General features: G+C 46.6%; 2 protein-coding genes across 2 annotated transcripts in view; both read left to right on the forward strand.

Moving 5' to 3' along the window:
• GRK3 (G protein-coupled receptor kinase 3) overlaps window positions 1–22,250 on the forward strand; it is a 61,650-nt gene extending 39,400 nt beyond the window's left edge. Inside the window, exons 10-21 of the mRNA XM_064726577.1 lie at window positions 3,973–4,051; window positions 4,464–4,594; window positions 5,358–5,452; window positions 6,278–6,385; window positions 8,358–8,424; window positions 8,608–8,708; window positions 9,918–9,984; window positions 10,414–10,509; window positions 12,629–12,791; window positions 13,572–13,708; window positions 14,619–14,732; window positions 16,166–22,250. Of these exons, the coding sequence (XP_064582647.1) occupies window positions 3,973–4,051; window positions 4,464–4,594; window positions 5,358–5,452; window positions 6,278–6,385; window positions 8,358–8,424; window positions 8,608–8,708; window positions 9,918–9,984; window positions 10,414–10,509; window positions 12,629–12,791; window positions 13,572–13,708; window positions 14,619–14,732; window positions 16,166–16,327 (1,320 nt within the window). The 3' untranslated portion in view covers window positions 16,328–22,250. The remainder of the gene's footprint in view (window positions 1–3,972; window positions 4,052–4,463; window positions 4,595–5,357; window positions 5,453–6,277; window positions 6,386–8,357; window positions 8,425–8,607; window positions 8,709–9,917; window positions 9,985–10,413; window positions 10,510–12,628; window positions 12,792–13,571; window positions 13,709–14,618; window positions 14,733–16,165) is intronic.
• Window positions 22,251–23,239: 989 nt separating this feature from the next.
• Window positions 23,240–24,246, forward strand: part of MYO18B (myosin XVIIIB) — a 62,274-nt gene continuing 61,267 nt past the window's right edge. The window contains exon 1 of the mRNA XM_064727222.1: window positions 23,240–23,381. Within this exon, the coding sequence (XP_064583292.1) occupies window positions 23,240–23,381 (142 nt within the window). The remainder of the gene's footprint in view (window positions 23,382–24,246) is intronic.

Raw genomic sequence — 24,246 nt, forward strand, 5'->3', positions numbered from 1 at the left:
GCTGTGTCACTGTGGTGTAACGAGGACAAACTGTCACTGAGCTTTGGGTTTCCTCTTCTGCAAGACACAGGCCCCATCTTCCCCTCCCACAGAGCCCTGTAGGCTGGAAAGGCATTGTGAAATCCTTGGAAGGTCACAGAGTAGGGAAAAGATTTTACTTTCTGTTAAAAAGAAAACTGTATTTCATTTCTGTAGTAGCCAATATTTGCCTGATTTCTGTTGAAAAACTGGAACATGGAAATCACCAAGGTGGTGATGGACCCTGTGAAACCAGGCAGTGTCAGGGTGCTTGTGGAAGGAATGATTATTCCATTAATCTTTTCCTGAGGGTAGGAGGGGATCATTCCATCTGTGTTGCAAGCCTGGGGGTGTGCAGGGCTGTGCCTCCTCTCTCTTGTGTCTCCCAGTTTTTTCTTTCTAAAAAACCCTCAGCAGTTACAGCTGCCCTTACCCAGATCTTCTTGAGATGATTTTACTGATGGCTGCATTCAGAATTTCCTCCAATATAAATATAATCCCAGAATATCCTCAGCTGGAGGGCCCTGCCCAGGACACCCCAGGAGATCAATAATCTGGTTTTTTGGAGCAGAACAGGTACTTGGTTGGTTTTCATGGGTTTCAAGCAGTGACATGTCAGGACAGAGCTGCCCTCCAGTAAAACTGGGACACAGCTGCTGTGTGCTCTGCACTCCTTTGTCCCCTGTTTGCTGTCACCTTGTGCCCCAAAGCCCAGTGCTTGGCTTTCAGGGAAGAGTTATCCCAAAGGTTTCCTCCTGGAGCACTTTTTAGTGTGCTAATGTCTTTAAAATATCACATTTCTACTTTTTTTTTTTAATAGTTGCTCTGATATTTTTTTTCCTTACACATGATTTATTGCCACAAATTTGACTTCAGCAGTTCTCTGGACTCAATCCAAGATTGTTTGGATTTAAGGAACTCTTTCCAAACTGGTCTTAATTCACACATTAATGTCATAATGTTGCTTATTTTCATCAGAGCAGAAAGTTGACTGCAATGAAGAATTGCTCTCCTGGGAAATTGGTTTTATTGCTTTATGTGTTCTTTAAAAAAATAACTGTAGGGTGTTTTTTATTTTTTTTATTTTTATGCTGTAGAATAGTCTTTTGCTGGGGTTTTTGTGTCAGGAAAATACTGCAGTACAGTTTTTCTCTCTCTTAAGCAAGGAGAGGGTAGTGATGAAATTGGGAATGCTTGCACAAAAAAAATGAGTTATGCATCACATTTACACTTCCAGATAAGTTCTATTTTTAAAATCCATAAAAATATAAGCAAGCTATGTTCTGGTGTAGAAAAACCTTTTTATTTGTCTATGTGTGGTGTTTAAATTCTACCACTAAATCCTTCTGGGTAATTAGATTGCTCTGAAATTTTAGGAGCCCTGCTTGGGGACACTTCTGAATTACCTAGTCGATGCAGGAAATTAAGTTAATAATTCTGCTAAAGCTGCTGTTGTGAAGTTAAGTGGCAGCTACAATAATCCCCAACACAGAGTTCATAACCAGAGGTGGTATCTTGTGTTAGACACCACATCAGGCTCCTTATTTTTAGGAAAAAAAATTTTACAAATTTTTAAAATTTGCATTTTATATTTAGGAATTTGGCTTTTTTTCCTGGATGCTGTGCAGGTGTTTCACACCCATTCCTCCCATTTGCGGGGAGCAAAACACAAAGTGCAGTTGGGTTGGAGAGGGGCAGGATGTACCCTGGTGTGGCATTCACATTTTCTCAAAAATCCCTTTGCCCAGGATTTTTCTCCTGGGAAGCTGAAAAGCCTCAGAGAAAAGGGAAACAAATATTATCTCATTTGATTCTTCCATGTTTTACATGTCTGGAATGTGTTTAGAGGTTGTTTACCAACGGGTGATTGTTTCATTAGTTTCTGATGTGAGTTATTTTTACTCTTTGGCCAATTGGGGCCAAGCTGTGTCTGAACTCTGGAGAGAGTAATGAGTTTTTCATTATTATCTTTTTAATATTCAGTAAGTATCCTTTCTGTATTCTTTAGTGTACTATAGTTTAGCATTCTTTAATATAATATATAATAAATATATATTTAATTTATTTTAATTGATAATTATTTTATTAATCATTATATAAAATAATAAATTAGCTTTCTGAGAACATGAAGTCAGATTCATCATTCCTTCCTTCATCGGGACACCCTGCAAATAAAATACCCTGGCACTGTGGGGATCCCTGAAATATAATTTATATATATAAAGATATAAAAATATTTATAAATATAAATATTTATAAGATTTAGAAATTTATAAAGATTTAGAAATATAAATAAACCTTTTTATTCCCATGGAAGGAAGGAGGGGCTCTGAAGTGTCCCTGTCCCTCCCTTTCCTCTCTGCCCAAGGCCGCCGTGTTTTGCTGTTTCTAAATTGGGAAGGGAGCAAGTTCCTGTCAGAGATTCCCAGAGCTTTCCCTGCTCCATCCTGCAGCTCCAGGGCATTGTTGGAGTCACGTGAGGCTCTGCTTCCTGCAGGGTGTCCTGGCTTGCTCTGCCTTTGTGATCTGATGTGGGATGGGGGAGCACAGCCATTCCCAAAGGGATCTCTGCAGACCCACCAAAAAGCCCTGCTTTGGTGTCCCTGCCCATGGCAGGGGCTTAGGATGAGATGAGATGAGCTTTAAGGTGACTCCCAAGCCAAAGCATTCCATGATTCCATTCCATATGGAGAGGAAGTTGAGGAGGTGACAGCCACCCCCTGGTCATTAGCCAAGGGCCTCCTGGCTTTTATCAGCAATGGTATGGCCAGAGCAGCTCCATTCCTCATGGAAAGGGTTCTCCAGCCCTGGCACAGCTGCCCAGGGCAGTGATGGAGTCACATCCCAGGAAGGATTTACAGATGTGTGGATGTGGGGTTGTAAATGCAGCTCCACCGACCAGGGGAGAGAAGATGAATCTGACTCCGTGTTCTCAGAAGGCTGATTTATTACTTTATTATACTCTATTATATTAAAGAATGCTAAATTATACTAAAGAATACAGAAAGGATACTTACAGAATGCTAAAAAGATAATAATGAAAACTGGTGAGACATTTCAGAGACCCAACACAGCCTGGCCCTGATTGGCCAAAGAGTGAAAACAACTCCCAGCAAAATCCAATGGAACAATCACCTGTGGGTAAACAATCTCCAAACACATTCCACATGAGCACAACACAGGAGAAGCAAATGAGATGAGAATTGATTCCCTTTTCTCTGAGGCCTCTCTTGCTGCCTCTCAGCTTCCCAGGAGAAAAATCCTGGGTGAAGGAATTTTTTCAGAGAATGTGAATGCCACAGATGTGGTCATGGGTTAGTGGTGGCCTTGGCTGAATCCCTCAGTCTCAGAGGGGTTTTCCAACCTCAGCAATTCCATATTTCTGAATTAGCCCTCGTATCCAGCACAGGCCTGGTGCAGAGGAAGGTCTGCCAGCTGCTGCCATGGGGTTTTGAGTGTGTGCCATGGAGGTACCAGCACATGAGCAGACCTTGGGAACAAAGATGTGTTTTTCTAGTGGAATTTTTTATGGCTGCTTGTCTTAAGCACGGGGTGAATTGAGGTTCAGGTGCATTAGGAGGTGAGGTGTAACCCACCTGGCTGCTCTGACCTCCTAAACCTGCTCCCACAGCCCTTGTGTTGTGGGTTTTGCATGATCTGGATGTTGCTGTAGCTGCTTCCTGAACATTGTAATGCTCCATAATCCCAGCTCCTGCCTGGTGTGTTCACATTCCTTCAATCCTCTGTTGGAAATGCTGCTGGGGGGGGAAAACACCTTCATTGTCACCTGAGCAGGGTCACAGGGGGACAAGGGTTACCAATGAAGCTGAATTTCAGGAGAGAACTTGGAAATACTGGCAAATAGCACAGGAAAAATACCAGCTGTATTTTTAGCTTCCCTAAGTCACACTTTGCTTTTTGCCCAAGGTGAACCTCTTTGCTCTTGCCTTGCAGGACTGTCCTTTTATAGTCTGTATGACCTATGCCTTCCACACCCCTGACAAGCTCTGCTTCATTCTGGACCTCATGAATGGTAAGCAAGGCTTGTTCAGATGATGATGATGTTACAGTAATTTTGGCAGGAGGGTTGCTGAGATGGTTGGTCCCTCAAGCCTGGGCTGCTCTATGAGCTGATTTATTCTGCTCTCCACAAGCCAGTGTGTGGTGCAGCCTTTGCCTATGTGGAAATCCTCTGCTGGATTAGTCACTGAATGCAAATGTTTATGAAATAAATGCATTTTAAAATGGAGTTTCAGACTGATCAAATCTCTGTATGAACTTTCTCAGCTGTTTTGTCACCACACAGATTTGCAGAGGGTGGGGCTGTGTGATCTCCAGGTAATAAGAACCTACAAAAGCTGAGCTGTTCCCCCACAGTGTCACCCTGTCTGCCTGCAGGGTAAGATTTTACTGTTCACTTAATTACATCTCAATTCTCATTTCAGGAGGAGATTTGCACTACCACCTCTCCCAGCACGGCGTGTTTTCTGAAAAAGAGATGAGGTTTTATGCTACTGAAATCATCCTGGGCTTAGAGCACATGCACAATCGCTTCGTGGTGTACAGAGACCTGAAGGTAATGCTTGGTGGGTGCCTGAATCCACACAGCCCCTCAGAAAACTCCCATGGATTACCCTTCCTGAAGCCTTTCCTTGGCAGGATTATTTCTTTATCTGTCAGATTTTTGTACTGAGTTTTCAAAGTCCTTCTAATCTGTGCCATTATCCAGTTTAACCAGCTTGGGAGAGGCTTCCTGGGGGTCACAGTAAATCCTGTGAGGTGTTACTGATCTCCCTGATGGGAGAATGAGTTAGAGGATAATTTACTGTAATAATTTACTGTATTTCTATATTTGTGTGTGTGATGGGGGACAACAGCAGGACAGGGGCTGAGGGATTTCACTGACACTTGGGAAATCAAGGACAGGTTCCAGAGAAGAGTCCCTGGACCAAGTGGCAGCACAAGGGGATGAAAATCTGCCCAGAGACTGAGAATAAAAGGTGTAAGAGCCACACACACACACACAGACCCTGCTGTGAAGAAACCAAAAACAACTTGAGGCCAGAATGGATTATACATTTATTACCTGCTTTGTGTTCAAACCTTGCCTGGTTATTCCCTTCTGTTGTGCAGTATTTCATAACCTGTGGAGTTGATGGTAGTGCTCTGTGAGAAGGTGGATTTTTTATCTAGGAAGTGCCTGGTATATATTGATGTTAAGTAAAAGAAGGCAATTGCCAATTACCAGGGAGTATTGATGTTTGAGTTGCTGTGCTGTGAGAGTTTGCAGTTGTCAGCTGGGGAATACCAAGCACTCACCTCCTTCTCTTGGTTTCCAGCCTGCAAATATCCTGCTGGATGAACATGGGCACGTGAGGATATCAGACCTTGGGCTGGCTTGTGACTTTTCCAAAAAGAAGCCACATGCCAGTGTGTAAGTATTCTGTCTGGGAGCTCTGCTGCACATACAGGTAGTGCTAAATCCATCCTGAATTTGTCTTTATAACTTAACTTTGCCTCAAGGGGAGGAATGACACTTGTGTGGCCCAGGCTTGCTGAGCTGGTGGCTCTAATGAGGTTTTTTGGGCTCCTGTCCCTGTTTTCCTGCACAGTTGTAGCAGCTGATGTGTAGGCATGGCTGGGAGATGACACATTATTTGAGGATGATTCACTGCTCAGAGAAGAACCTGACTGAGTTAAAGTACCAGATTGCTTTAATTGTCCCAACCTGGTAATTAAATATTCCCAAACTGACTAAAATCCTGGATTTATTGTGTCTTTCTCTTTCTGGATCTTCATGGATCTGGAGGCAAATTTTGTTCCTTTCTGCCTCTCACCATCAGGATTTAACTGGGATCTGAATTCCTGGAGTTGGGTGTGGATTCACATCTTACCTGGCACGTTTCATTCTTAGCTCCTCAATTGCCCTGATTTAATCTTGGAATTTATGCAGAAAGGGAAACTCCAGCCTATCACACCTGAAGAGATTTGCAAATCAGTAGCTTCTTGAAAACGGTCCATTAGTTTTGAATGTGCCAAGGGTAAAAGCAATACCTGGTGGCTGCTTCCAGTGGTGACTTCAGGAGTGTCCTGTGTTCACACAGGTGACAGAAAAAACCCATTGGAAGCAAAATAAATTGGTCAAAATGAATTATTTCCAAACTGAGCTGTCTTATTGAGAGAATACTGATTTTTAATGATTTTTCCCCCAGTGATAATGTTGGATGTAATGAGTGCTTTGTGCTGTTGTGCTCTGCAGAGGAACCCACGGGTACATGGCCCCCGAGGTGCTGCAGAAGGGCACAGCCTACGACAGCAGTGCTGACTGGTTCTCCCTGGGCTGCATGCTCTTCAAGCTGCTGAGGGGGTGAGTGGGGGCTCCTGCCTTGCCTGTGGGGGCCTGGGGGCCTCTGTGGGTGTCCCTTGGAATAGCAGGACGTGGTGTGTCACAGCTTGGCTGAAGTGATCCCTCAGTGCTGCCCCATGTGTGACAAACCAGGCTTTTTCTTTCAAACCAAACCCAAACCAAACATGCTGTAGTAGCTACAGATGTTGGACATGAGGAAGACACTTTTCTCTGCTCTTTGCATCCTGCAGACAGCAGTTTGCTCCTCTCTGGCCGTGTTTTAAATGTGTTGCTCCTTGGAGTGCTCTAGGCAGCCCTGTTGAATCATGGGCTTTGTGTTGAGACCTGGTGTCGTGGAGAAGCTCTTGGCTGCACTGGTCCCTCTTTGGGTGCTACTCAGCCTTCCCTCCTGCAGGGTTTGGGCCAGGTACAAGGTGTGGGTGCTTCCATTTGCTGAATCTGGCCTGTTACCTAACCAGTGTCCAAAGGTACACGATAATTACAGCTCTGTCAGCTCATTAAACTTAGAATAGATTAATGCCATGGGATTTATCTGAGCAGTCACCAAGCACCGATGGGCAAGTGCTTGTTGAAAATGGCATCCTCAGTGTTAATGGCAAACCAGGAGAAATCTGAGGCTTTTCACAGTGCTTCTCTGTAAAGATTGATCATTAGGTCATCCTGTGTCCTCACACATAATTAATTATAAGCTTTTATCTCCATGCAGACACTGCACAAAGGAAGGTCAGTGTGTGACTTGTGAATTGAACTCTAGAACTGTATCAATTTAACATTAATTGTGCACAAAGCAGACCATGTAAGAGTGCAAATAAAGAAAGAAGTGGTGTTTAAATTGCCAGCCTTTGGGCTGTGATTGTCCCTGGCGGAGATGTTCAGGGTGGTATCAGTGCTCAGCCAGAAGCCAGAGCATTATTCACAGTGAACTCTCATTCCTCATCTGTTCTGAAACCAATTAAGCACATCCCAAAACAAGGGCTGGGCACATGGTGCCATTTCTTGGTATTTGGTAAATTTAGTCTGGCACAGAATCTGCCCATAAGTCGCCAGTGAATCATTTTCTTCCCTGATCTACTCAGAGCCTTCTTGTCAGAGTACATGAGGCTGTGTGGGAACCATTTACCTGTCATGCTGAAAAGAGGAAAAATTGAAGTCCTGGTCCATCCATTGCATTCATCAATCAGAACATTTTTGAGAATAAAAGGAAAATAACTTGGGAGTAGCAGGTCTCCAGTTGAAACATGCTGGTACACTCTGCCATGTGGTAAGGCAGGATGCTTTAGAATAGCTAATTAATGGAATTGATAAGTGAGTAACATTTTGATTGTGAAAAACATCATCCCCTCAAGGTTTTAAAGAAAAGAAGCAGGGAATATATCCTAAAAATAATCAAAATATCTCTTACAACAATACTGCTTCTTTCATGGAGGACTGTGTGATAAATCTCTTAATAGGTCACAGTCTTCCATAGCTTAGAGGAAAATTCAAATTCAAGCCAGAATTATAAAGCAGGAAAGGGATGAAGCTGATAATTTCCAAGATACCATCAGATATCTTCCCAGTGGCTGATGCTGTGGGATCTGTGATCTCTTATCTCTTTACTCTCCATGGTGGGGAATGATGAGTTCAGTGGGTCATACTCACCTTCCTTATAGAAATCCTTGGATTTAAATCCCTGTGGGTGATGGCTGCTCAGGATTTCCTTGTTAGCTGAAAACTGTTCAGGTTTGGGGGAGATAGATGTAATTGCTGAGGCATTTGAAGCACATCTTTAAGGCCAGATCACTGTTGAAGAATTACCCAACTTTCTGCTCACCTTCCTGTGGATCAGATTGCTCTGCAGTCCAGGAGGGATGAGGGGGAAGGATGGGACTAAGGATGCTCCACTAACTCCTGGTATTGCCACAGCTGAAATACCCTGATATGCTGAGGCTTTACATTTATTTATTAGCATTTTTTTTTCTTCTTTCCACAGTCACAGCCCTTTCAGGCAGCACAAAACCAAAGATAAGCACGAGATTGACCGGATGACGCTCACGGTGGTAAGGGCTGGCCCCAGTGACATCCCCGTGTTCCCTGAGCTCCCATTTCCCCTAAAACTGGAACTGTCCCCCCTGCTCTCTCTATCTGCATGTGGGAGAGCTGTTTCCAGACACCAGCAGGGGCAAGAAGGCAGAGCACACCTCTTCCATCATGGAATCTCTTTGTGTTTCCTTTCCCCACAGAACGTGGAGCTCCCGGATTCCTTTTCTCCTGAGCTCAAGTCCCTTCTGGAAGGGCTCCTGCAGAGGGATGTGAGCAAGAGGCTTGGATGCCAAGGAAGAAGGTAGGTGTTGTCTTCTCCTTGGACCTCTGCCTTGAAAAATTTCCACTTCTCTGTCAATGAGTGAATTCATTTCAAGTAAAAATCTGCTTCCTGTTGTGAGGATTTTAATTTTGGAAAGAGAACATTACAAAGTGCTGCTGCATGGAATTACATTTCAGATTCCTTCAGTTTGGACATGTTTTTTTGGACAATTTCTGTCCTTAAAGCCTTTCCCTGAGTTCCCTGCAGTCATGCTTGCATTGGGTGGTGTTCCTGCTTCTCATCCCTCGGTTGTTTTTCTGGTTTTGCCTGATCTGTTTTGGCATGAAATCATATGACTTGACTCAGACATACTGATAGGGAAAATTTATTGCTTATATTGTATCTGTAATGATAGGAGCATATTACAAAAAAAACAAACCAAACCACAAACCAAAAAACAATCCCAAAAACACCAAGCAAAAACTGTGAATATTGCTGGTGCTGCCTTTGTCACTTGATTATTCTGAGGAAAAGAGCTTCCTGCCAGGCTCACCTGTAGCTGTTCATGAAATTGTTATCTCCTGCTTAAAAAGTCAGTGTGCGACTGACAGAGAAAAGGAGAGGAGTAAACAAGTGTTGAGAAACCATTGGGATGTGTGATAACAGGTAGATGGTCACACCTGAGCCTGGGGCTGGCTCCAATTCCAGTGGGAGATTCAGAGGATTTTTGTTTTGGAGCCCTCTTTGATAATGACCTGAGATTGCTTTTCCCTGGGAGATAACAAGAGTAGTTGATTATTTTCTTATAAAATTTGTATAATGTGGAGTAATCTGGTTATTTACAGACCGTGTTTGGGATCTGACTCAGATCCGTGTTTGGGGTCTGACACAGAGCATTTTTGGGATTTGACCAGAGCCATGTTTGGGGTCTGACCTGGATCCATGTTTGGGATCTGACCCAGGGCATTTTTGGGATCTGACAACAGAGGAACTTTGTTTGCTGTTGGAAATGATGGAGTGCCATCAGGAGTTCTTGCCTGCCAGCCATAGAGCACTATTCCAAATCTTTCCACCTGCAAATCTTCTCTCCTGTTGTTTACTGAGGAATTCTTCTATTTTATTTTGCAAAAAAGAGCGTTTCCCTGATGTTCTCAAATGATAGAAGTGTGACCTTTGAGGGCTTTGTATTCCTTGAATACACTTTAAAAGCCCTTTCCTTTGTTGACTTCAGTCACTTCTGTTTTGCAGCGCACAAGAAGTAAAGGAACATCCTTTCTTCAAAGGCATTGATTGGCAGCAAGTCTATTTACAGAAGGTAAAGGATAAAGACAGTAATTTAACTGACTTGGTAAAGCACTAAAAGGAAAATAAACCCAAACAGGTACTGAGCAGAAAACTTGAGGGTCACAGTGCCCAGCACAAGTGCTCACTCACAAATACAGGAAGGGTTGTTGATGAGTATTCATTACTGCAGATCTTCCTGATTGTTAGGAATAAATACTAACATTTCCAGGCTCAAATTACTGCGTGTTTCCTTTCCTTTGCTGTCTCTAAACTGGGGAGTTTTATCCCCAGATTTTTGAAGGAGCTCTAATTAAAAGAAGTGCCAACAATTTTGCATTGAAGTTTAATTCCAAGGGGGGCACTCTGGCACAGCCAGGTGTAATCTGTGCAAAAAATATGAAGAATGTAGTTAAATAATACCCATTAATTTGTCTTTAATGATGCTGATTTCAATTTCCAGTACCCTCCCCCCCTGATTCCTCCCCGGGGAGAAGTCAATGCAGCAGATGCTTTTGATATTGGCTCCTTTGATGAAGAGGACACTAAAGGCATTAAGGTACCCAACTCTCAGTGCTGGAGGGTGGCACTGGGGCTGCTCTGCTTGGCTTTCCATGTGTGTGTGGCATTTCCTTTGCTTCAGGGCTCTGGATGTGCAAGGAATTCCTTCAGGCTTTGAGAATCAATCCATGCTGGTACCTTGGGCTGGTTCCCCTGTTTGTTGTTGCTTGCCAAGTCTTTAAGTTTTTAGGTTAACTGAAATTACTTTCTTACCAAAAGGCTTATGTGGTGAAGGAAATATTTCAAAAGGTCAGGAAAGAACTGGGAGAGCCTCAGTTTTTCAGGAATACCTTAGGGTTTTTTGTGTTTAAAAGTTGGGATTTATTTCTGTTAGCTTGGAGAAATGGAGCTAAACTTTATTTTAATAGTTGAGTGGTCAAAGCGTGCCAGGGAAAACTCTTAAAAATGACAAACTGTGTTAATAGTAACAATGTCATAAGTTAGAAGAGTAGTAAAAGAAATTTTCAGGTTCTGATATTATAAAAATTTAATTAAAATAATATAAATTATATAAAAAAGGAGAGAAGTTAGAGCTGCAGGCCCCTTTGGGACTCACATGAACCCTCTGTGGATTCCTCCACTCTCTGAAGTTTCTCTGGCACTTTGGGGCAGCAGGGCTTGGGTCAGTGCCCTTCATTGTTTTCATCACCCATTAGTGCAGTAGAACAGACCTCATTCTTGTTCTTACAGAAGTGAGTCAGGAGGGAAATTAATTGTTCTAAACTTTATAAGGACAAAGCCCCATTAAGTACTCAGTGAGCCTAAAAGGGAGCTCGTCTGTCAGTGTCACCTGCTGTGGTGACAGAAGTTGGCACAGAACAGTGCAGAGAGCCCAGGATGTTCTTTATCCCAGAAAATTCCACATCTTCAGCATCAATGTTAGCCTGGCAGGATTCCAGTCTCCTGTAATTCTGCAGTGCCAGGATTCAGAGGAACATTTTGCAAGGAAGAACCAGGGAGCCTTTTTATTTCTTGGGTGGCTCAGAGATTCTCAATAACATGATTGCTGTCCTGCAATGTGAATCACCAGCAGGTCATTGCTGTGTCATGTCCAGTTTGATCTCAGAATCTCATAGCTCAGGGGATAAATTTACCCTTGGGGGTGAGTCAGGGAGGGACAGCACAGCCCCCCTGGGTGTCACAGGCTTCCAGAGGGGACAGCAGGATTCCTGCCTGAGTCAGCTGCCAGTGAGGTGCCAGGAGCCCTGGGCACCACCAAGCTTGCTCTCCTCCCTGCTCCCTTGGGTTTTATTTGTCCTGCAGAATGTCCTGTGGCCCCCAGAAGAGCTCATGAGCTTGGGTTATGAGTGGGGAGCCAGCAGGGGATGCCTGTAGCTGTTCCCCCTTCCTTGGAGATTTTCTGGGTGTGTATTTTCCTGCTGGGATATAGCATGGATCTCTGAAAAGGAGAATATCTCTTCCAGGAGTGCCTGGCCTGACTCAGCAGGAGAATTAAGCTGATCCTGCAGCTGTTGGTGCTGCATCCACACAGCTTTGAACTCCTCCAGGCATGGGCACTTCACCACTGCCCTGCTCAGTGCTGGGAAACCCTTTTGGTGAAGGAATTTTTATTCCTGATTTTCTTCAGTGCAATTCAATTTAAGTACTCAAAGGGCTAGTGGAGAAAAGAATCCTTATGCCAGTACATGTGAGATCTGCAGCACATGCTGATGAGTTCCGGGGGTTAATTATTAAGAATATAAAGGCAGGCTGTGGAAGCATGGAAGGCATTGCTGTGGAAAAGGTATCTTTGCACTTATTCATGGAGTTTTTGGGCTGGGGAAGTTTTTGTGCAACAAAATTAAGAATGCTGTTGCTTACATTGGAGTAGTTCTTTAAATGTCTAGAGAGCATTATGGGGCAGTGTTGAGTGAGGATTTTGGAGCTATCAAATAAAACAAGTTTTGAGCAGGTGGCCCGTTCTCTGCACATAAAATAATATCTCTGCTTAAGTTAGTGTCTGTGCTTCTCTTGCTTGCATCTGTTTGTTTTGTGAAGGTTTCAGTTCAATCCATTGTGTAAAATAATGCTGTTGCATGGGTAACTATTAACTGTTGGGGATAAGAGTAGTGAAAGTTATTAAAATGTTGGGTTTTTTGTTGTTTTTCTCTTGCAAGTTGCTTGATAGTGACCAGGAGTTATATAAGAACTTCCCTCTGGTAATATCGGAGCGTTGGCAGCAAGAAGTAGCAGAAACTGTTTATGATGCAGTAAATGCAGACACAGATAAAATTGAGGCCAGAAAAAGGGCTAAAAATAAGCAGCTTGGCCACGAGGAAGGTAATCTGTCCTTACACTTCTCTCATCTTTTGCTGCTAGGTAGTAATTCCTGGGTTTGGAGTTCTCCCATTGCTGTCATTCCCAGGAATCGTTAGGATTTGTTTAATCGCTCTCGTGTTGCTTAAGATGTTTCTTAATGTTTTGGAATGCTGAATGATGACATCAGGCTTTGGAAAGAGATTCATGGAATCATGGAGTCCTGGAATGGTTTGGGTTGGAAAGGATTTTAAAGCCCATCCAGTCCCATTCCCTGCTATGGGCAGGGATGCCTTCCACTGTCCCAGGTTGCTCCAGGCCCTGTCCAACCTGGCCTTGGACATTTCCAGGGATCATGGGGCAGCCCCAGCTTCTCTGGGCACCCTGTGCCTCCCCACCTTCCCAGTCTGTGGGGTTTGATTTCCTGCCCAGGAGGTTTTGCACAGCAAACTGCAGCTTGCCACGGGGGTGTTGCTTCAAACTCCCCCAAACTTTGGAGAGCAACATTCAGCGCTTTTAAAACTTCCTGCAGTGAGATACTCCTTTAACAGCCAAGTCCTGTCCTTGTTCCCTGCTCTGCAGCCACAGCAGCTGTGCAGTTAGGGCAGAGCTGGGGCTGAGTGTGTGATCTGAGCAGAGCTGGGGGTTTGTGTGTGGTTTGAACAGAGCTGGGGGTTTGTGTGTGATATCTGAACCTGCCGAGGGCACGGCGGCTCCGGGGCTCCATCCCCTCGGCACAGAGCTCTCTCAGAATGCTTTCAGCTGCATCTCCTGGCACTTTGCTAACATCTCCTCTTGGTTTAGATTATGCCCTGGGGAAGGACTGTATCATGCATGGCTACATGCTCAAGCTGGGGAACCCCTTCCTGACTCAGTGGCAGCGGCGTTACTTTTACCTCTTCCCCAACCGGCTGGAGTGGCGAGGAGAAGGAGAGTCCCGGGTGAGTGAGGGGTCCTGGGAGCTCTGCTGGAAGCCAGGTGGAGCTGGGACACACCTGGAGAGCCCAGGAGCTCTCCTAGTGAAAGAGTTTTCTCTTAGTAAAAGCCCCTTTGAGTATCTTCTGTCTCACCATAGTTAACGCATAGCTTACACTGCACACAGGAGATGTAAAGTTGTCTTGAGAATCCTTTGTTTGCTTTGTTGTGTTTTTAAAGGATTTTGGTAGTTGATGGTGTTGTTTTTCATTTAGGATCTCTGGACTATTTATACAAAAAAACACAAACTGGTAAGGTGATAAATGCTATATAGCATTTTGTTTCCAAGAAAATGCTATAGTGGCTGTAGTGTAGCCCAGCTGTGCTCATGTGCAGGGCAGATAATTTGGATATTTAAATTAAGGAAGCATTTGGAATTTAAGACATTGTATACTCTGCAGTCCATAGGGAGAGTTTTCCTGCACACTGTTGTGTATGTTCTCTTTGTAAGTATTCAGTGCTGAAATATTCCCTTTCAGCTCTTTGAAGTAGTGAAACTGCCTTTTTTTTTTTGGGTAATAACAGTAATGCTTGAAAAATGTATCAAATTATATGCAACTCTTGAGGGAAAATAGTTAATATTCTGTTTGCAGACACACCTATTTGTAGATTCTTATTTCATGCTGTCATTACTGGCTTTTAGAACTGATATTTTGTTGTCACTCTTGAAGCAACCAAGCCCCTTGTAAATCTCTCTTACCTTACTATCTATCTTTAGTTCATGACCCAGCCTTCAGAAATAAATGTTTGTATAATGACATTTAATGTTCTTCATTTAATTAATGTGGATAGTCCAGGAAAATGAGATAGTGGCTTTATTTGATGGGCAACAGTGTTTTTTTCAATTAATTCTCTTCTCTTTTGCAAATGCTGCAGCAAAACCTGCTGACAATGGAACAAATAGTATCTGTTGAAGAAACACAAATTAAAGATAAGAAATGCATCTTACTGAGAATTAAAGGAGGAAAACAGTTTGTCCTACAGTGTGAGGTAAGACTTGATTTTTTGATAACTTGATGAGATTGTTTTGCATATGATAAACAATTGACAAGTTTTTCTGCTCATCCTGTTGCATGTTAATTAAGGCACTTGGTGGAGCAGAGCCAAGTGCTGATAAAATACCAATGTTTATCACCCTTGAGTTCTGGGAGCAGGAAACCTGCAGCTTGTCATGGATTTCAGTGGTATTTGGGACAAAATGAGTTGAGTTTATTAAATAGCTAAAAACTCCCAAACTTCTCAAGCTCCAAGGGCCTCGTTGGCTCGTGTCTCATTGGGCAGCTGCTGGAGCTCATGTGTGGAAGGGGGAGTGCTCAAATCCTCTAAACATTGTACCAGCTTGCATTGGGGTGATGGAGAATTGCACATAGGAAAATGTTGTTTGTTCCTTTGGAAAATTAAAATATCTTCCCTAAAGTGCTGCCTGACAGAGAATATCAGAGATATTTTTACCCCTGATGAAGGTGAGGAATGATGAGGAGGACTCCATTGATATCAGAAGGCTAATTAATTACTTTATTATACTATGTTATTCTATACTATATTACATCTAAACTGAATCTGCCAAGCACTCAACTGCACTTGCCTGCACAGCATCTTGTGACTGTCCTGACACACACACACCTGTGTTAGGAAAATTAATCCACAAACATCAGAGGTTTACATTCAAAAAGGAGACAGAGGAATCCTTTGACTTTATTCAAATAAAGGGAGAGGCCATGGGCATTCCCTGGGATCTCTCCAATTTTTGGAGGACGCAGTCTCCCTTTTATCCCAATTTCCCAGCCACATTTCCCTTCTCTCTTTCCCCATTTCTGAGGTACTTGAGAGGTACAGACTTCCCAGAACATCTGACACCAAAGATTTCCCTCTAATGTATAACCCTCCCTTTTAATTCTTAATTCTTATGGAATTTAGGGGCTTTTCTTCCCCATTGTTTCTTTCATCTTTCCATGTCCAATTTCGTTTATCGGCAAACCTAAAGTTTATTTGTAAAAGCAAATATCCTTTTCCATGCATCAATCAGTGGAGTCCTTCCCATTGTTTCTTGTATCTCCCAGTGATGGTTTGATCTCCCAGTGCTGGTTTTATCCACCAGCAGACCCACAGCTTGTTTGTAAAGACAAATCCACTATTCCTCTCACCTGGATTCACTTGGTCAGCGAATCAAAACACTCACACCAGAATCTAATTACCAATTCTCTTCTGGTAACCAATCTTCCATAATGTGAACAAGCACAGGGCGCAGCAAGTGAGATAAGAACTGTTTTTCCTTTCTCTGAGGTTCAGAGAGTGTGAAACCCAGAAATATTGTTGGGAAGAATTGTGCCTTGCTTTTCTCTGTGAAGAGAAATGTGGTGACAGGAGATGACACTGTTGGCCAGGTTGGATAAAGTGCCAGATTCTTTCTGTGTGTCTTGCAGAGCGACCCCGAGTTTGTGCAGTGGAAGAAGGAGCTGACAGAGGCGTTCACCGAGGCCCAGAGGTTGCTGCGCCGGGCTCCAAAGTTCCTCAACAAATCCCGCTCCACAGTGGTGGAGCTGTCCAAGCCCCCGCTCAGCCACAGGAACAGCAACGGGCTGTAGGAGACACCCACCACCTTCCCGCAGGGAGAGCTGCTTGGTGAACCTGCAGAGCGTCCCAGAATCCTTGCGAACGAATGACTTTGTGCAGTGCCGGAGGCGGGATGTGCCTGGAGGAGGAGGAGGAGGAGCTCCATGTTTACAGCGTTGGGATCACGTCAGGACTCTGTGTCTGCAGCAGGGGGGGACCCTGCCCCTGGCAGCAGCAGCAGCAGCAGCAGCGCTGGAGGTCACCAAGCCCAGAGGCTGCTCCTTGCTCCACACCCCCGGCGGGGCTCCGTCCCTCTGGAACTACTGATGGAAGGAAGGAAGGAAGGATGAAGGAAGAGGCTTTGTCCCTGCCGTGGCCTGGCTGGCAGGGGGGTGACACTGCCGTGGTGACACCGGCGGACCGTGGTGGGTGCCCCCCCTCGCTCTGTGGTGTTGCCGTGTCCTCCCCGAGCATTACTGCTGACTCTCTCTGATAACCTTGCTCCATACTGCTGATGATCAACAGTGTGACTCTCTGATGCACTTCAAAGTACTGAAATCCTTAACTGTCCTGTGGTTTAAATGTTATTGCTACTTCATGGGAGCGTTGAACTCGAATTATTCCCCTGGGTTTGTTGTACTCACTAATAGTAGCTACCACCAGTTTTGCTTCTTCTACGTATATGCAGTACTATAACTGACACAATAGAGTAATAATTGGTGAAGAGGAATTTATGGTAGCTTCATCTAGTGCTCTGTTGTATAAATTGACTATTTTAGCACAGTTTTTAAAGAGCAGATTCCTTTTGACAAGTTTACAGTGAACATAAAAGACAGTTCTTTTCCATTTCAGGTCAACTGCACTTTTTAAAAAAAAAATTAAAAAGAAATGATTCAAATCCAGTGCATTCTAGAGCATGTGCTGGGTTCAGGTGTGTGTGGGTACCTCGGTACGTATCCCGGATCACTCCTCAGTCCTGGGACTTGGGATCCTCCTCTGCTGTACACAGGTGTGTTCCCATAGCCTAGAAATCCCCAAAAATCCCCAGAAATCCCCTGGAGCCCAGCCCAGGAGGTTTGTGCACATATCACAGCTCAGCTTGGGAAAGGATCTCTTATTTTCTGTTCTGAAGAGTTCAAAGTGCCCACAGTGAGAGCAGTGTGAGCGAACTGAGCGTGGAGGAGCTGATCAAATGCCAGGTTTATGTTAATTCTACCTGAGGCATCAGGGTGCAAATCTTGTTGAAGGAAAGATCTCATCCTGAGCTGTCCCACAGCTTCCCCAAGCTGGCTGTTGTGGTGGTTTCTAAGAGAGAGGTCAGGGCTGAATTTTAGCTGTTTTTCCAATTCAGTGAACAGCTTAGAGAGGATTTTTCTTCCCAGCTGCAGAGGTGCAGCTCTCACAGTCCCTGGAGGGAGTGGAGCTGTGCCTGTGTCAGTGGGAGTAGAAGCTGTGCGTGGTTTGTTGAGCGTGTGTGGCTGTCAGATCACCACAGAGTTCCTTGGAGAGAAGTAGTAAAAGTGGCTCTGTTTGCTTCTGCATGGGAGCTGGGTTTGCTGCACAGCTTGTGCAAACCCTGGCTGACCACCTGGGGCTGCACCAAAGGGAAAATGCATTCTGGAAAACACCCCCCTTGAGAAAGTGGTTTCTTTCAGTGATTTTTTTTTCCCCCTCCTTATTTATTTTCTTAATTATTTTATGTAAACAGCACCAGGCTCTCTGTCATTCCTGTTGAGCATCTCAGCTCCTCTGTAAGGAGCAGTGTCAGAGGTGATTGGTCAAAGGTTGGACTTGATGATCTTGGAGGTCTTTTCTGAACTAAAATAATCCCATGATTCTTTGTGTGGTATTTAAAAAATGTTTGGGATAAAAAATGCCTCATCCTGGCTGTGGTTCAGCTTTCCCTACAATACCATGCAATGCTCGTATTTTTCTCCTTGATTTAGAAAAAAGCCCTCAGATGGTGTCAAAACCTTCTCACAGTTCTTGTGTAACTTGTTTTTGCTTTCTTAGTCCCTGCTCAGTCCCATTCTTCTCCTTCAGTTATTTTCCATGGCTGGATTTCACTCTCACTCCCTGTCAGCAGATTCTGGTTGTCAGTGAGGGAGGAACAGGTCATCAGCTGGGAAATTGTGCCTCAAACCCAGAGAATTTATATGAAATGAAGGCTGTGTATTGTCTTAGGGAAATACATTTATTTTGAAATGTGATGGAGTTGGGATGGCCCTGGAATATTCTCATTATTGTGGTCTTTGCTGCCCTGTCCAACCTGCAGTGGGAGGGGCAGGAATAGATTTGGGTTTCTTTAGCCAGCTGTGATTTATTGACAATTGAAAATAGCTTTATTTTTGTGACTTGTGTCTAACTGTGCAGCAGGAGGGGAGAGGTTATCACAGTGACAAACTCCTGAACAAAGGTGGGATCCCAGTGAGAGATGGGGCTCTGTGTGGAGGTGACTGGATGTGCTGGTGTGGAGGGAGAGCTGGAATTGCACCCTCCAAACCAAAAAATCCTGGATGCTGCCCCAGACTGCTCCTTCCTGGTGTAGGAACCAGAGTCTCTGAAGTTTTTGTTTTGGACAAAGATTCCTGGTGGTGTTAATCTGCAGGAGGGTCTTTGGCTGTGTGTTTAGGATCTCTCATTTATTTGCTAATTATTTTGCAAATTCGTGAAACCCTTAAAGGAGCTTTTACTGTGGGGTATTTTTTGTGGTTTTTTTTTTCCAATCCTTCATCCAAGTGTTGGCCATCCACTTCCCCAAGTGTAAATCTTCTTCCTCTTCTTTGTGTTTGAGCTTTTTTGTGTTCTTGTCCCTGGTCCAGCGGAGCCTCGGCTGCAGGCTCAGGGGTTCTTCCCAAAGTGCTGCTGTGAGAGAAGCTGGAGTAATGCTGGAGTGCATCCAGCTGGGATTGACATTCCTGGTATGTTCCCCCACCCCCCAGCAGGCTTCAGAAATTCTTGGAGCCGGCTAATAATAGCTGGAAGTGTGTCTGGGAAGGGAAGCCTGGCAGGTAGGGAGAGAGCAGCTTGGGGGACAGACCTTGGCTTAGTCACATTGGAGTTTTGCTGAATTTCATGGGGCTGCCCTGAGCACAGACAGGAGTTGGGCTCTGAATGATCCTTTTGGATCCCTTCCAGCTCAGGATATTCCATGATTCTGTCATTCAGCACCTCCCCTTTAGAAACCCAGTGGAAGATTTTCCTCTCCCACTTCTATCAAGGGGGGAAAACCCAAAAATTAAATTGTGAGGTTGTGTTTGGCTTTGAGATAAATCAGGATAAATCAGGTGTTTGCAGCCCAGTGTGGAGGTGGTGGAAACACAGGTTTGTGCTAAAAAAGAACTTGTTTTGGCTGTGATCCTGCCCAGAGGAGCTCTGGGGGTTGATGCTCCCTGAGCAGGACCAGCCCCAGCACCATCACTCCTGGGGTTTGCAGGGAATCAGCTCATGAGCAGTGAAACCCCTGGAGCTCTGAGTTGCTCTTTCCCTGGCAGCTGGTCAGCTCTGGGAGCAGGTTCCTTGATCCCATGTCCATATCCGTGTCCTGCAGCCCCTGGCAGGGCAGTGTCACCCCCAGCACGTGGCAGTGACACTGCTCCTGCGCCTCTGGGGTGTTTGCACCCAAAATATCCCCAGGGGAAGGACTGCTTGAAGTGTACAGTAGGCAAGAAATAATTCTAGTGGTGTTGATTAATGTAAGGAATGAGTCAGTTCTGCGAATTAAAGAAAAAAAAATCTGAAAAAGCGTATTTTGACAAAGCATAGTATTAATTTTAATATTGTAAAAAAAAAGAAAAAAGGAAAATATCTAAAATATACAGAGAAAAGATGTATATCCAAATGTCTGAGGAGTTTCAAGATAATCTACTTTTGTTTCCTGTTGGTTTCTATTCCATGGTGTACATATTGTGTGGATGGAACATCGGCTGTTTTAATACTATTGTTAAATTGTATTTTTATTTTGTGTTAAACTAATCATCACAGACTCAGCTTTATTTTGTTTATGTAAAGGTTGCTATGCTCTGTAGGTATAAACCCGAGAATTCTATTTTAACAGAAAAAAGCATTTTATATTATTTATTAAATACATGTTTCTCCAACTTCTGACATTCCACAGAATTTCTGCTCCATATGTGTATGGAAGTGGCAGCTCCTTTCAAGCAGGATCAGCCAGCTTTATTCTGTTTTTCATGACAAAGTAGGGATGGATTTTCTGAGCCTCTGCAGCCCTTCTCTCCCAGCACAGGGACTCCAGGCTCATCTCAGGTGGAAAACTCCTGCAAATCCACCCCTTTGATGGGATATATCTAAATTTCTCCTTTATCCCTCAGCATTCCCAGAGCAAGTGTTTATTCACAGGACTCTGTGCTGAGTTAAAGAGAATTAATGACCTGAATTGGGGCATGGAGTCAGCGTGGTGTTTGATCCAGCTCAGTTCCATCAGGGAATTGCAGAGCTCTGTCATTCCCAGGGGAAGGAGAGAGTGGAGGCAGAGCCTGGACACAGGGCTGGGCTCAGGAACCTAAAATCTTCTCATTGGAGATGGGTTTGGAGTGATCCAGGGGGATCACTTGGTCCTTAAAGCAGGAGCAGTGCCAGATCACTATCCTGGAGCCAGGGCCAGGGCAGGACCCTGCTTGGTGTCACATCTCAGGGGTGGCGGCCACCAGGGACCCTGCAGGGACTGTCCCTCGGGGTATGGGGAGAGTGACACCCAGGCAGGACCCCCCTGTGGCGCCATCTCTCCAGGAGCTGCCTCTGCTGGGCACATCTGGGCACATCTGCAGAGCCAACGGCAGCACCTCTGTCCCCAGTGCGGTACAGAAATAGCCCTGAAGTTATCAGTTCGCTCAGTTCCTAAAAATAATTCCAGTTGTGAGCCTGGCCTGTGCAGTTTGAGGAGTACTTGTGGTGTAACATTGTGTGCTCTCAGTTTCCACAGTGCTGGGGCTGGGGGTCTGTGCTGGTCAGGGCCGATCCCTGTGGCATTTCTGGGTGAAATGTGGCATTTTCCATTGCCACACAGCTGCTGAAGTTCTCTCCTTGCTGAGGGGCTGCCTGGGGCAGGGAGGGATCCCTGCTGTGCTCCCTGGAGTAATCTCTGCCTTTTTTCCCTGTTTCCCTCTCTGATCCCACTGGATTTTGGGGTGAGCTGTAGCCCAAGCTGTGTCTGGAGGGAAGGGGGAGCTGGCAGTGCTGGTGGCATTGTGGCTCCTTAGTGTCACCCCTGGAAAGGTGCCGTGCTGGGGACAGTGCTGCTGGCCTGGGGTGTGTCCAGGCAGGGATTTTTTGGCAGAGAACCTGGGGACAGCTGCAGGAAGGTGGCTTTGTCCAGGGGCCAGGTTGATCTGGGTTTGTGTGACACGCTGTGTTTCCAGGCTGGAAAAGGAGATGGGCTGGGAAGAGGCTTTGCTGTTGGGTAGCATCTCCTCAGGGAAAGGGAGAGAGCAGACAGTGGGTGAGATGGCACAAAAAAAAAGTGTGTGAAAAACAGAATAAAGCAGGAGCATCCTCGGAGAGGGGATTTGTGAGCACTTCCAGTGCCTCACCAGGTCCTTTAAAACAAAAAGGAGCAGATTCACACGAACAGCTACTCGCGATGAAGGAAACGATCGAAAGAGAACCTGTCCAAAATGTGTAATTAATTAATGGTAAGCAAAGCCAGGATCTGTAAATAACTTTAGATATTGTATCGATGAGATCATTCCTTGTTTTATGTACTTGGCTCTTTCCATATTTATTGTGGGGAGGAGGGTGCCATGAGCTGTGGCCTCGCTCCTCACGGACTGTCCCGGAGTTTACAGCCCCGTCGTGGCGGGTGTGCCACACTCGGTTCTTGCCGCCAGTATTTTTTTAACGGATTATTTTGGCACAGCTAAGCTGCTTCTGTGTGTTGGTCAGTACAAAACTGCTCTCCTACGACCAGACCCCAATAAAAACCGTCCTTTGCGTGTGTGCTGGTGTCCCGTTCTTTCCGTGTCACCTGTCCCTTCCCGTGCACACCGTGAGGCTGGACTGGGATGTGCTGGGATGTGCTGGATGGGAACCCACTGCTCCATGCACAGGTAAGTCCCTTCCCCCAGCCCTGTGCATGCTGTTTGTGCTGGTTTTTCTGAGGAACACACCAGCTGTGTCCTGCAGGTGAAACATGCTGGCTGTGCCAGGACTGGGAGGTGTGTGACAATGACCAAGGGTGGCCTTCCATCAACAGTGGGCAGGCTCCCTCGTCCCTGCAGTGCCACCTGGGAAGGATTGTGGAAACCATATCCTCGTGCTGTTCCCATGTGAGATTGGGGTTGGTGAGATGCTCACCTGCCAGGGGACTCCAGACTGACAATCCTGTTTGCTTTCTTACTACCAGAGCCATTCTGGCAGCGGGTGCCGGTGCCCTGGCTGTGTCCATGGAGCTTTTGGGTCAGATGCTGAGTGACCAAGGTGGGGACATTGCCCCTGTGCACTGGACTTGTCCTGAGCAGGTGACGCCCCCTGAGTGGCTGTTGGCAGCTGGGACATGTGGGACACAGGTCCTGCTGGCCCTGGGGGGGTCACCCTTTTCCCCATGTGGTCACCACGTGTCCCCTGTGCTGCTCCCCTCCCACCTGGCCTGGCTGGGTGCTGACCACGCTGCTCTTGGTGCCAGGGGCTATTTTGAGCTCTGCTCCCAGGTCCTCCCTCCTCCAGCTCTGCCCCATCTCAGAGCTGGTGGGGGAACTGGGGTGCACTGGGGAGCCCGGGGCTGGGGCTTCCTCTCCTCCTTGGGCAGCACCAGGGTGTTCTGGGGGGGCTCACACCCAACTACAGCGTTTCCCCCATTCCTTTGGGGTGCGGAGGTGTGCACGGGTGACCCATGTGTGGAAGCCGAGGAGCAGCAGGGCCCCGCGGTGCCACCGCCTCTCCCCAGGCGAGGCCCCGGTGCCACCGCCGCGGGTATTTTTAGCAGTGACATGTGTCACCTCAGCTGCCACCGCGCCGGGGGCGGGGGGAGGCGGCCGCTGACCCTCTCGGTGCTCCTCGTGCTGCCGCCGCTCTGGGCTCGTCGGGATCCCGGTGCCGGTGTGGGACACCAGCACCCACCGCCCCCGCCAGGTACCGGAGCTGGGGGGACCCGGGGTGGGTGGGGGTCGGGGTCCCCTCGGCTGGGAGGGCTATTTTTAGTGGGGAATGGGCTATAGTCCGTATTTTTAGTTGGGAATGGATGGCCGTAGTGGCGGCCCCGGCTCCGGGGCCGGATTCCAGACGTGGGGCTGTGCCTGGGAAAGAAACACGGCAGGGCAGGGCTGGGAGCGGGGATGGGGACGGGGACGCCGCTCCTACCGAGTGCAGGGTGCTGGCTGGGGACCCCTCGGTTGGTGGCACACACCAGGGTGGCAGCAGGAGCGGGTCCCGAGTAAGGACCGATCCAAACGCCCTCGGTCCGCCTGAGCGGGGAGAACGCGGTGCTGCTGGTGGCGTTGGTCCCGCTGGTGCCACCCTGGTGCCACCCTGGGTGCTTGGTCAAGGCACGTCCCCTCCGTGCCTCAGTTTCCCCGAGGAGGGTCCCTCTCCGGCCGCGGGGGTGACAATGCCGTGTGGCTCGCCCCCTCCGGGCTCTGCGGTGCCATCGGGGCCGGTTCTCCCGGGACAGCAGAGCCCGGCTTGGGGACAGCGCGGGGGCCCGGGAGCACGTGGGGCAGCCAGCCCGGGAAGGCAGTGACATTGCCAGCCCGCTCCTGGCCGCTGCTGCCCTTTACTGTACAAGGAGATGCGGCTGCCGGGGAGGCACGGCCGAGCCCCGGCGCGCTCGGTGCATGAATGATCCCGACAGGTGAAACCGATCTCAGCCCCGAGTGGGGCACGGATGGGCTCCTGCGGCCACCCAGCCCGGGGCTGTGGGGTCCCAGCTTCAATCACCCCCGTGCCACCAGCCCTCGGTGCCACCACCTCCCCACAGTGCCCTGGTGGCCTCCCTGTC

Source organism: Zonotrichia leucophrys, chromosome 15 (assembly GCF_028769735.1).
Source record: "Zonotrichia leucophrys gambelii isolate GWCS_2022_RI chromosome 15, RI_Zleu_2.0, whole genome shotgun sequence".
NCBI classification, from domain to species: Eukaryota; Metazoa; Chordata; class Aves; order Passeriformes; family Passerellidae; genus Zonotrichia; species Zonotrichia leucophrys.